Below are 13,322 nucleotides of genomic sequence, written 5' to 3' on the forward strand. Positions count from 1 at the left end.
GGAGCCTCCCACAGCTCCTGCCTTTGTAAATGCCTCACCGCGGGAAGGGTTGGGCCGGGCGCTGTGGTGGAAGGGCCCGTTAGAGCGCTCTGGAGCTGGTAGCAAGCGATGCAAGAGGGAGGTTAAAATCTGTTCTAAAGAATTAAAACCAATCGGTGCTGAGCGCTGGGGTTGTTGGAAGGAGGCTTGGGTCCGTGTGCGTGCTCGGAAGTGACGGGATGGGGGGCCGCTGGCTCCTCCTGCCGTTAGGTGAAATATTAACTTAAGAGTTCTGCTATCATTTGGGGATAAAACAGGTTAGAAAGTACCTTGCAGAAAACAGCTTAAGACTAAATAGGTGTAAACGACAATGCAGATTCCTATTTTTACGGTTGATGCATTTACAAACCGGCCATTTTGTGGAAATCCTGCGGCAGTTTGTCTGCTTGAAAATGTAAGTTAAAAAGAAAAAAACTGATTTATGAGGCACTGCAATGGCATTTACCATTCTGTACTTGAGCTGAGCACTCAGCACTGCATTAGACTTTGCTTCCTTTACTCAGGAGTTCTGCTTGCAAGCGTTGTTTGCTGTTGCTCCAGAATACAGAGAAATCAGCACAGGGGTACTCTTTCCATCAGAACGATTTCACACAAGACATGCTTTGTATTTTTTTGTGGGGTTTGTTTTTTTTTTTAAAGGAATATACTGGTTTTATTCTAACTGAGTTAAGTCAAAAAGAAATGGCTTAATTTCTTAAGCCAATGGATTCAGAATGAAGTCTCTGAAAGGAAATGCAATAACATAGACTCAGTACTCAATAGTTTTTGAATGAAGTGTTAAAGTGTTTTTGGTGTGGGTTCCCCCCCCCTTTTTTTTTTCTTTCATTTTTTCTCTTTCTATGGAAGGAAAAGGGGGGAGTATAGACCTGGATCTGACTCTTTTCACCGTTGGTGTGTCAGGTTCAGCTTTAGCCAAGTTTAAACAGCCAGTTTTTATTGCTTCAAAGTTGCACGGTAGTTTTAGGGCAATTGACAGTAGTCATCTTCCTCATCAAGGTGTTCTGAACAGTTGGTGTTGATTGCTACACTGTTGACCATTTCTACCAAAAACTAATTATTAAACTGGATAAGAAATTTATAGGCCTTGTATTATTTGTATAGTAACACTTGATGAAAATTTTAAGTATGAAAATACATGTAAAGCAGTCAATGGCAGTAGCTTGTACTGACAATATGAATCCTTACTAGATGTTCCTAAGCCTATCTAGATCTCATACAATATAGCCTACTTACCAGATCAGCTAAAGTTACGACTGAGAACATCTCACTTCAGAGGTGGTTTTGGCCCCCTAAAATCTAAATACTTCCTCTCAGAATGAACGGACTTTAAAACTATGAGCTTCTAATTGCATTTTTATATTAATTTTACTTATTACATTAATATATTGAGGGCAACTTATTTGCATGTTGCTTTTGGAGTGTTGAGATTTTAAAGCTTTTTCTACCTGGGGCTAGAGGCTTTAGTGACAAAGTTAAAGCTGAGATTCAGTTAAAGCTGACATTCTAATTCATAATTTTATTCTAAGCTCCGAGAAAGTATGGTGCAGCTAGCAGCAGTATTTCTGTTCTCTATTCCTTTCAGAGGCTCAGCAGATGCTTTACAAATATGGTTGGCAAAACAAGCTCTTTCTGTGTTTCAGAAATGCCACAGGATGGCAGTATTTCAATGAAGTTCTGTTATTTTTAATAACATTTTGGTTGGTCTTTGTTCTGGTTTAGTATCTTTTTAGTATTTAATTGACAGTCAGAACTATTTTCCTGAGGAGAGGCGCTTGTTACTATAAAAGGTTAGAATGTTGTTTCATTGTAAAGAATGCACTCTGCAAATACAGGTCTGTGATACGCATCGGTGATCTTTTCGTATCTGTAGTATGGGATTATTGGCTGAAAAGGATTAAAGTTATTAAGGGAAATAAGTAAAGTTAGCAGGGCAAATTTTTATCTGCCAGAGGTTGAACCTGACCAGGTACTTTGTTTAATTTGTGTTTCAATATTTTAAAGACCAGATTCTCAAACCTGGCCAGACAGCATAATTGTGGGGAAAGAGCAGTGGAACAAGGGTGAAGTGGAATTTCATACAATCGCTGCAGCTCATGTATCCTGGGATCAGTGTTCGCTGGTTTAAATCTGCAGGCAGTTAGAGCAGAATGTAGTGAGCTCCAGTGTTTTTGTTTTTCGGTTTATCTCCTCTCAGTTCTACTGACTTAGCATATTGTTCCCATTGTTCAAAGAGTAGTATCAAGGGTACAGCCTTAAGCGCTGATCAGCCATCTTGGCCATTGCCCTAGCCATTACTACATACCTCTTGGTGGCATAGATTTTTCAGAGTTATAAAAAGAGTTGTAGTTATTTTTAGATTATGTTAATAATGGTTTCTCAGTGTGACTTTAATAATGACTTTAAAAAAATACTTGTGTTCATGGAAAGACTGAGCTTAGTTTTTTTGGTGGTTTTATTTTCTGTGTATTCCAAGAATTTGTAAACTAATAGGACAGATATTAGAAATGCCCATGTATCACAATGATTGAACTAGTTGTCCCATTTTATGCTTAAAGTTTTTTTTACTCTCAAAAAGTATTTTGAACTAAAAATGAATCTGTGTTTTATTGTAATAGAAAATGAAATGACTGTATTTATTTGACAGAAAGTTTGATTCTGCATTTTTTTGGCCTGTGTTTAATTGGATTTGTTGTTTCATCATTAGGACTTGGGTGAAGATTTGCACCAAAAAATCGCAACAGAAATGAACCTTTCAGAAACTGCTTTCATCAGAAAACTGCACCCTGGAGATGACTTTACCAAAAGTGAGTGGTTCTGTTTACCCACTAAAATCTCTTACAAGGGAATAGGAAGACACTGAGGGTGCATTTGTAAGGAATGGTACTAATTTGTAAGACAGCCAAAGCAAAATCTTGGAGTTGTGGTGTATCTTACCTAAGATAATAAACCTTTTGCACATGGATTCTTTAAAGTATTTGTGCTGCATATCAAATTGATTTTGCAATATACAAATGTTTATTATTCATAAATTAGACCATTTGTTTTAGTGCCTTTTACTAAATAAGCAAGTTGTATATAGAAAATCTCCTAAAAATGCTATGCAAAGATCCTTCAATTAATACTTCCATTACTACTAATAATATCCTAAGATCATTTCTTATTATACAAGCAGAAGAATAGAGATGGAACGTGCTTATTCCATACACACAAGACTGCAAAGTGAGTAGAATCTGGCTTGGTTGGTCAGGAAGTCATCACTGGGGTAACTGTAAGCTATTATTTGAGGTTGTCACAAGATCTCATAAGCTGTCTGTGGAGTCAATACTGGTAAATACAGGTTTCCAACGAAACTGGGAAATCTGAAGTTGCCCAAATCAAGCACATTAGGCTGCTCATCTGATTGGTTTGGGTGGAGAGACTTTACTGGTGTTCTTTGGTAGGGCATGTATATATGATGGGAGAGGAAATGGAGAGACACTAGACAAGATAGAAAATATCTGACAGAGAGTCTGGTCAAAATCGGTTTGTGGATTAGTTTTCAGCTGAATCAGTTTGCTGAATCTGCTCACTTTGGAGTTGTGTGGTGGCATGAGCCAAGGGGCTGGAACCTCACTAGCCTGGAGTTAGATTCCAGGTTAAGGTATCATGTTGGCGTGCCCTCGCTTTGATATAACGTAGTGGCAGAGAGAGATGAACAGCTTTGAGTTTTTCGGCTGTCTGAAAGAGGCCCTAGAACAGTATGCAAACTGTTCTGTATCATCTGATTGATTATTCAGGGAGTGAGATTTTGTAGAGTCTCGGTAATTAAAGAGGATTTTCTTAAAGCAGTAACTATCATCACTTACTCCTATAGTTAATAAATTGGAGTTTGTTTTAGGGTTAGACTGATTGCTTGAATCAAGAAGGGATAATACTTTTCATTTTTCATGTTAACATTTTTCATGTTAACACCTTGCCAATATGTTTAATACATTTATTTATTTTCAAGTCATATAAAATGCCAGCTTCTTTGTCATTAAAGTGCAGAGTTGGTGACATCAGACCCACACAGCTGCTGAAGAGGTGCACAATTTTTTTCGAAGGAATTTAGTCACTGAGCTACACCTGAGAACGTGTGTATTAAGGGGTGGTGGGAGCAAGAGGAGATCAGGAACATCAGAATGTCATTTATGAGACTGTCATCTGCTTCTGGAACATCAATTGTCTGTCTCCGGTCGGTCATGGCTGACTCCATTTCCTCCTGCTTTCAGCCACAATTTCTGCGTCGGGGAGTGCATTAACACCACAGGGCAGGCTCACAGCTGGGTTCTGTGTCGGCCCTGTCTCAGAGCACTTCTCTACCATGTCCGTTAATTTCATCCACTAGGTTTTGTTGGGATTCTGTTTTCATTAGATAGAGGACTGACTTTAATGCACTAATTTTTCACAGGGGCAATGACAAGACTTGTTTGGTTTTTTTTTTAATATCGTTTGTTTCTTTTGCACCTTTTAGTTGTGTTTGTATGGTAATTATTCACTTGAAATATATTTTCATAGACATTACCTTAAATGCCATGGTGCAAGAACTCTGCACAAGCTACAGGAAACCAAGTATAGTGCACTTGGGTTCCAATTTTTTTAAACAACAAATAGAAATATGATTTCTAGTGAAATGAAGGGCTAATATACATTAGAGGCTTTTACCAGACTTGACTGGTGGTTTAAGCAAAATAATTCATAACTGACCTAGCTCCGATACAGGTTCCATTATACCAAAAAAACTATTTTTAACCCCTAAAGGGTAACCCAGCCTGCAGGTGTATAGGGATTGCAACCATGACTTTGTAGGATTCCATAATATACGAGAAGATGGAGGCTTTATCTTCTAAATTCTCTACTTTATTACAGATTACCACAAATACCGCAAAAATCACCACTAGCAAGTATACCTATGATTAATAAAGTGAATATATATATCTCTCTCTCAAGCTATTACAAATTATTACCAGTGATCAGTAGTATAGCAGGAATCAATAATAGCAGCAGGAAGTATATATAATATTACAGGTTACTACAAACTTACCACTAGTCAATAATCAAACTTATCAATAATATAACAGTAGATCTACCTATGGTAGATTATTTATATGTATATATATGGTACCAAGCACATTAAATAGATTCCAGAAGGGGACACAGCCATCGCAGAAGTGGGAGGACAAACCAAACTAAGCCCAGAAGTGGGACCAGTAAAATAACAGTGTTTCACTTCAATGATCATCTGTGTCACAGAGTTTGGAGTCAGCCATGTGTCCCTGGCGGGGGTCCATGATCTCGTAGAAAGTTCGTGCAGACCTGTTTAGGAAAGGGAAAAATACATGCAGCACAGAAAGTTTCTTGGAGAGGGAAGCTCCATTTTGGGTAAGAATGAAGTAATTTTTAAATCGTAGAGACATAAGAGAACGTAGGACGCCACCACTTCAAGAAGCCAATAGATGCTGTTAATTTCTATTTTTCGCCTGGAACAGCCAATAGATGATGATGTTTTCTATTCTCCCAGACCAGTTTTTATTTTTTCAGACTGTTTTCCTGTTCTTTCAGTTAGAACAGCCAGTGGCAGTTACTGATTCTTGCTTTCTCAGGATGTTTTCCCCTTTTTTCAGACTATTTTTCACCTTTTCAGGTGATAAGTTGCTATTACAGTTTGTTGGTTTTGTGCTTACTGATGATATCTCGGCATGTCTCTGGTTTCTAGCTACCAAGCAGCACTTCAAAGGTGCCAGCTGTGCCTCTCAAGGATGCTTCTGGTGCACAGGCCTAGTTCCCAGGCCGGCAGGCATTTCTACTCTGCAGCTCCTTTGCTCTTGTAGCAAAGTAGCTTTCCTCTGTTAGTAGTAGACTCCTCTTGTTGACCTGACTGAAAAGCAATAGCTATTCCAAAAATGAGTACAAAATAGGTTCCTAAAAGTATGTTTAAGACCAAGACTGATTATAACATGCATTTTGATTAACTGAGATGTCATCACTCAGTATAAAGTTTTGAGATAAAGTGAAGAAATAGACTTCTTCCACTTAATAACGTTAAATAAACTTTATTTTTGAGGTTCCTGCTTTGGACTCAGATGGTTCACTCCAGCCAATGAAGTTCCTCTCTGTGGTCATGCTACACTCGCAGCAGCTGCTGTGTTGTTTCACATACAAAGTATGTTTACAAGGTATTTGTTACTATAACTTTTTAGAAAATTTACTTCTAATTAAGATCTCAATTTTCTACAACAAAGGCAATTAAATATTCAGAACATTTAGAGAACACATGGAGATACCTTAGGTATTGTCTTTTACAACTACTCTGTAATTATAAGGTTGTAGTCTGATGCCTACACTGCGATTCTGATGCCTTGCTGTTCTGTTAAGAAAAGTGCTAATTATGCACATGTCATCTGGGAGAGGTACAGTAGAATTCGATGAATAGGGAATATTGCTCTTTCTGTTCAAAGGAAATTCCCATTCATTGTAGGAACGTGCAGGAAAGATTCACGGGCAATTGCTGTGTTCATTAGCCTCAGCAGATTATTTATTGAGTTAGTTGGGAATTTTGTCTCAGAATACAGGTTTCCTGTAGTTATTATATTTTAGCTGAATAACTAACCTTTTCTGAATATACTGAGCTATAATATTTTAGATTCAAATTCTTATGTTTGATAATGTTGCAATGTTCTCTCTCTAGAGAACACAAATTCAGTTCTTACATTTGTGACGCTGAGTGGGGAATTAAAAGCCAGACGAGTGGAAGATCGTATTGTCCTGGACTTACCACTTTACATAACCTACCCACAGGTCAGTCAAAATTTTGTTCATTAGAGGCTTTCAAGGAAAGTATGTGTTTATGTTTGTATGTGTATGTATGTATATCTGTCTATCTATAGTTGGATAGATAAATACATACGTATTTTCTATTTTTCACAGTGTGGGTTTTTTTTTTTTGCTTTAGGTACTTCAGGAAGTAGAAGAGTTAATAAAGGTAAAGAAAGAATCTATATGTGATCTTAGAAGCACATTTATAATAGCTATGCTTATTTTTATATATTAAAATGGCTGAAAAGTGGCAACATGGCATTGCTTGATGTACTCCTGAACTTTTAACACTAAACTTTAAAGATCTGCGTCATGCAGCTCAGGAAATGGAGTTCTCCAAAATGCTGCAGTTGAACTTTTGTCTCCCACTACCTTTGACTGGAGTGTTAGTATTTATTTCAGTGGCATTTTCAGCCTATTGTATGCACATGAGGGCAATCTAGTGTCCTTGCCCTCTTCTAGGTCCTTGAATTTCTTTCCAAGTTGACATATACAGAGCTCTTAACAGCTACCCCTATCCATTCATGCACTTAGTGCATTTACTTTTTTTGCTTGCATGTACATGAGGGCTGCGTGAAAGACCTTGCATAAGCCCTGTTCTAGCAGGGAATTTGTTGGATGAAAATGTTAGGGAAATAATATGTTGTATTCATATAACGATGTTTTTCTTTGTCTCCTTTAACTTTTCCACCAGGCAGCCGTTGGTGACATGATTGTTCAAGATCTCCGTTATTCTCCTGACACAAAGAAACTCTTAGTCCGCCTCAGTGATGCTTATGAAAGGTGTCTTACACTTCTTTTTTAAGTAATCAAGTGTTCAGAAATTGAGTCTGCTTGTTTAACCTCTATTCCTTACATACTAGGCTCTTTTATCTAGTTTTAAAACAGGTGGGTATTAAAAACTCCAATTTAAATTTCTGTGTTAAATAGTTATTTTATCTTCTCATGTGAGCTTATTGAACCTGCAAAGCTGAGTAAGATCAATCTGAAATCTATTTCCAAGAAATGGAGGTGTAGGAAACAGTTTTAATGATGGTGTATTTTCCCCATCAGAGTGAAAAAAAAAAAAAAGATCCAGTAACCTAGCAGGAAATTAGGAGTCTTGCTTCTCAAAAGAAGAAGTAAAAATTGCATAGCTATAGCGATCTGCTTAGTGAGACAGGGCACATTGGCAGAGTACCATGGATTCTTCTTCCCATTTGACTGTAATCTGCTTACACATATTTAACAACATCATAAGTAGCTTTATAGAGGAAATTCCAATTCAAATGATCTCAAAGCAGATCATTTTAATCTCAGACAGCTGAATGTCATTGTTAAGTCAAGTATAATTTGGATGTATATTGCTGAAACATAAATTCTTTAATCAGGCCAAATTACTGTTATTTTCACATGAAATTTGGCTTAACTCATGTTTAAAGATTGGGCTAATGGGGAGATAGAAATACTCTCTTTCAGACTTTATTTTGTAGGGAGGTATCTGCAACTTCACAGGCTTGAGACTGTTGTAGAGTGCTTTAGAATCCCATGAAGATCTGAATGGTGTTAGTTGTTTGCTTGCTCTGAAAGCAGGTGGAGTGCTTACTCTTTGCATTCTGTAAAGATGAAGGATTTCTTTCAATGATTAAAATGTTGAAACAAAAGTGTGCATTTTTGTAGCTAATATTCCAGGATGCTCTGTTTTGAGAAATAAATAGGAAATGCATGGCTTGAGCTTTTTTCTCTGCTCACTTGGAGTGTGTTATATTCAGGGTAGTGTTCTGTCAAATTACATTTGGAGGACAATGCTAGGAGTCTTGTCTCCTCTAACATTTTACCATGACTGTTTTGGGATTGTAGAGAAGATGATCTTGTAGTTTTCTGTTTCTTTTCAATACTTAAATTAATGTAAAATGAAGAATACATTTAAAATTCTATAATTATATTCAAGGTCTGTGTTGGAAGAACTGCAAGTGAGTGCACAACACTTTTTGTCAGCTGAAAAGACGGGAAAGGTGAAAGGACTCATACTGACTCTTAAGGGAAATTCCAATGGAAAACGTAAAGGCCATGATTTTTACTCCAGATATTTTGCACCTTGGTATGGAATTCTGGAAGACCCTGTTACAGGTATGTGTTTGTGTGATAAGCGACTCTTACTCTTGTTTGAGTTCAATTAAAAGGTTCTTATTAAACTTAATGGATCTGGTTTTGTACTTTGGAGTCTCTCTTATAAATTATTGTTTTATATGGATAGCAGGAGTGTGCTTATTAAACTGAAAACTTGCATGATTGGTGCCAACTCATTCAGAAAAAATCAGCTTCTTGCTGTCATCAGGCCAGATATTCCTGTGTCTTTTTCAGATCTTTCCCCTGAAGTATTCCAATTAGAGAAAAGCAAGACACTAGTTTGGTATTGAATGAGTATTGCAGTACAAATTCATATCCACTTCTGTTGGTGTTCTGTATTTTTTTTGTTTGTGCTTCAGCTGAGATCTCCTCTAGTTTCATGACACTTTTTGTGGATATTCTCAGGCCTATGAATAATACGAACTAGTTGTATATTTAGGGTCAGGAAGGCTAGTTCTCTGCCTGTTCCTTTGATGTTCCACTTAGTAGGTGTGATGATGATTGCTGCAGAATGATGTTATTTGCTTAGGTACCAGTTAATTTCAGGTTAATTATTGGTCAGCTGAGAACTTGGTCAAAAATGCTCATTAAATGTTTTGCTAAATAAAGATAAAACGTTCTTTCTTTGTTGAAATAATGCTAGTTATTCAACACTCCTAGCAGAAAGAAAGGTTGACAAAGAAATATAAGCCGTGTATTTCAGTTATTTCTTAAGCTTTCAGTCTTGCGTTCTTGATAAAGCTGGGGACAGAGTCTTGTAGCTGTATCTAGTCCCAGAGCTCATTCCTTAGGATTTCTGGGAAGACTAGTATTGATATGTAGGAAAAGCTAGAAGTTTCCTGAATCTCTTGAGATTCTTCTAGGCTTGTTATAGCTCACTGTTGCTTGTTTTCCATCTTTAAGAGTCCTTTCTTTTATAGAAACAAATCTTTTTATTGTATTGCTGAAGTATACTTTCAACAGTGTTATGGTTTTGTATTATATTTCTTTTGTAATGATTTCTTAATAATGCTACATGTCCTGGTGTCCTTGAGCCCTGATAATTATAGTTACTTCACAGTAGGGTTTCCAGCAGAGTGTCTTTGCCCTTAGTTGCTAATGTAGACTGACGCAGCATTTCCAGCTATGAATCTGAGATGTCATCCTAAGTTTTTAAGCCATCTGCTGGTCAGGAAACAAGAAATTGGTCTTCTAGTTTTCAGAAGCTGTGGTGAGACCTTAAAGATCTCCTTGAGTTACATCCTGGTACTTACCAGCATTCAAGACTGAAAAAAAACCTGAAGGTTTTGTTGTGAAGACTGTTAGGAGAGGAAATACTTTTGTTTTACATGGTGACTTCTATCCACCTGTTTCTATTCTTAAAAAATATTCAACAGCCTATTCAGGTTTTTGATTGGTAGCTGTTCATGTTTCATTGAGTAACATCATGTTTAGATGGATAATATTTTGAATTTATTATTTTGAGATTCTGTTATTAGGAAGCTTCACTTTTGGTACACAAATGAGTACTTTGGCTCAAGTATTGTAGTCGGTACTATTTGTTATTCCTACCAATTGTGGCTAATCATGAAGCCCTCAACTAGGCAAAATTTCCATTGAAGCCAGAGGATGAGGAAGTAATACTGCTTTATCATAAATAAATGAAATGATAAAGCCTTAAGTTCTGTCTGCTGTGCAAACTTTTAGGTGTTTTTGCCCTAAACACACATGTGGCACTTGATTTGTTTATATTTACATTTTCAATGTGCTTGGTCTATAAAGTAGTGATTCTAATTTAATTCTGTACTTTCTTTTCCAATTTCTCTTAAGGATCTGCTCACGCTGTTTTAAGCAGCTACTGGTCAGAGCAGCTCGGGAAGAAAGAAATGCTCGGTAAGAGAAACTGTTTTCTTGCAAAGCTGACCATTTATGTGTAAGCTACTCACTAGAAAAGAAAAAGTTGTATTATTACTACAATCCAAATTGTAGCAATAACTCCTATCCATTTTCTCAATATGAATAGAATATTATGTAATATTTTGTGTGTGAAGTAATCTTTAAGAAATTGCTTTCTTTCCTACCCACCAACATGACACATCATGCCTGCAGGGAGTTTGAAGTGTCAGTTTCTGGATCGTAACTCTCTGCAGTTAGTTTTTATCTCAGCTTTTGGATTTTAGTTCTCATGACCTTTCATGATAACTGAAGCTTGGTGAACTTCAGATGATGTTGTTTATGTGTTTTGATTGAATTTCACTTCTTGGTCTTTATGGCTTGCATTTTGGGTATTTGGAACAGGTATCAGTATTTTCATTAATGATGTGTACTTTTCAGTATAATTTGGACAGCGTTTTCCTTTCCCCTCAGGTGTATTAAGATGAGACTGAAAAAAGTCATATGGTTTCTTCCTGATTTTGGAATTTTCTTGAGAATTACTCTAGATTAATCCCTTCAGTGACTTCTTTAGGAAACTTAGGGTTTAGAATAGCTAGTGTTACTATGTGTAGATAGAAGAGATGATGTGTTTTTAACATTCAGATTCTACTTACAGAGTGTGCTTTATGGTACAGGTTTTTTTCTGTTTTCTGATACATCTGTGTATTTAGCATGAAGATCAGTTTTCCTCAGGATGATCATTTACATGGTAGCAAGGAAGAATATAAGAAAGAATAGTCGCTTACGTTACAAGAACAGAAAGAATGTGATTGGCCTTAAATATGTAAGAATGTGGGGACAAGATACATGGGCATTGGCAGATTGTATTTGTTTGTGATTTTATTTGCACTCTTACTTTTAAATGATTAAGCCTTAAAGGAATCTGAGGTGACTGGACCTCTGAAGTCAAAGAAGAGATTTATTGGTATTCTTTCAATCAATGAGGGATGCTTATTAGATCACATACTTGTTAAGCAAGGAACTGAACAACTTGGTGGAAAAACAGAGAAACTGTTAATACATGACAGCACTAGATAAAAAGGCATTGGGTGTCTCCCTGCTTCTCATGTTTCTAGTGCTTTGCCAGAGATTAGAAGAACAACAGAAGCAATACAAAATTACCCTAGTCCCTATCTGGTTCCCTAAGAGGGGGCAGGGGATTACAGTTCTTCCGGCCACCTGACAACAATTAAGTCTTTGGTAACATTTAGTTTAGAACAGAGATTGGCTCCTTGATCTAATAAGGTTCCTTGTCCATAAAAGTAAACAGTTTTCCAAACAAAAAGCTACCTTGAATATAAGCCTTCCTATATTTGGTCAGATGAATCTCAAAATGGGTTTTCTTGAGAATGATAAGCTCTTTAAAGGATCTCTGCGCTCCATAGCTCAGTATGGTAATCCACAGTGACTTGAGACCTTCTCCATCGTGAATTGAAGGAAAGGTTTAACATTCTATTCTGAAGATCTCATATTTGCATTTACATCACACAAGTCTGTGATAGTTTCCCTAATGTTGTGGGGAAAAATCTCAACATATTTTCTGAAGAGGAGAAACTGTCTTTGGTAATGCATCCTTATGGACTGGCTGTTTTTCAAAAGATTTTGACATTTTTGAATGTTAATGTGAAATTTAAAACACTTCCATGCCATCTATAGACACTGCTTCTTTAAGTAATCAAACAGACAGGAATTCTGTCTGTATTTTTAGATTATACTTTGTACCTGTTTTGCATTTTCATGTATTTTGTATGTACTGTGCCATTTCCTCTTTTAGAGAAACTATCTCAAGCAGCAAAGGCAATTGATACTGTAATCAGCTTCTCTAATGTGTTTAGCACAAAAAAAGTCCTATCTTCCCACAAGATAGATTTTTTTTTTTTTTTTTCCTTTCCCTTTTCTTCCATATTTCATGCATATATGTCTTTTGACTTCTTTTGTGGTAGAAATCATACAAAACAGATTTAAAGAGAACAAGTTCATTTGACATCTGACCAACATGTGGTCTCTACGTGCGTCTATGAGAAATAACTTTTCCTTACATGCACGTGACTGAGGGGCTATCAGGTAGTACTGGGGCGAATTCTATTAGTAAGAGATTATTTGGAAAAGGTGGCTGGCAATCAAGAAGATTCCATATCACCGAAGATTAATAAGAGCATCTTTTGACTTTTTAGAAACCTTTGCAGTAGTGTCGTAGTTTAACCCCAGCCGGCAACTGAGCACCACACAGCCGCTCACTTGCTTCCCCTCCTCCCGGTGGGATGGGGGAGAGAATCAAAAGAGTAAAAGTGAGAAAACTTGTGGGTTGAGATACAGACAGTTTAATAGGTAAAGCAAAAGCCACGTACGCACAAGCAAAGCAAAACAAGGAATTCATTCACCACTTCCCATCGGCAGGCAGGTGTTCAGCCATCTCCAGGAAAGCA

The 13,322-nt window shown here is 36.9% G+C and overlaps 1 protein-coding gene across 1 annotated transcript in view; it reads left to right on the top strand.

Moving 5' to 3' along the window:
- The first annotated feature begins 305 nt into the window (after positions 1-305).
- The window catches only part of PBLD (phenazine biosynthesis-like protein domain containing), a 16,913-nt gene continuing 3,896 nt past the window's right edge, over positions 306-13,322 (top strand). The window contains exons 1-8 of the mRNA XM_009573849.1: positions 306-433; positions 2,744-2,843; positions 6,122-6,220; positions 6,746-6,855; positions 7,010-7,039; positions 7,568-7,656; positions 8,804-8,982; positions 10,792-10,854. Coding sequence (XP_009572144.1) covers positions 350-433; positions 2,744-2,843; positions 6,122-6,220; positions 6,746-6,855; positions 7,010-7,039; positions 7,568-7,656; positions 8,804-8,982; positions 10,792-10,854 — 754 coding nt within the window. The 5' untranslated portion in view covers positions 306-349. The remainder of the gene's footprint in view (positions 434-2,743; positions 2,844-6,121; positions 6,221-6,745; positions 6,856-7,009; positions 7,040-7,567; positions 7,657-8,803; positions 8,983-10,791; positions 10,855-13,322) is intronic.

Source organism: Fulmarus glacialis, unplaced genomic scaffold (assembly GCF_000690835.1).
Source record: "Fulmarus glacialis isolate BGI_N327 unplaced genomic scaffold, ASM69083v1 scaffold12233, whole genome shotgun sequence".
NCBI classification, from domain to species: Eukaryota; Metazoa; Chordata; class Aves; order Procellariiformes; family Procellariidae; genus Fulmarus; species Fulmarus glacialis.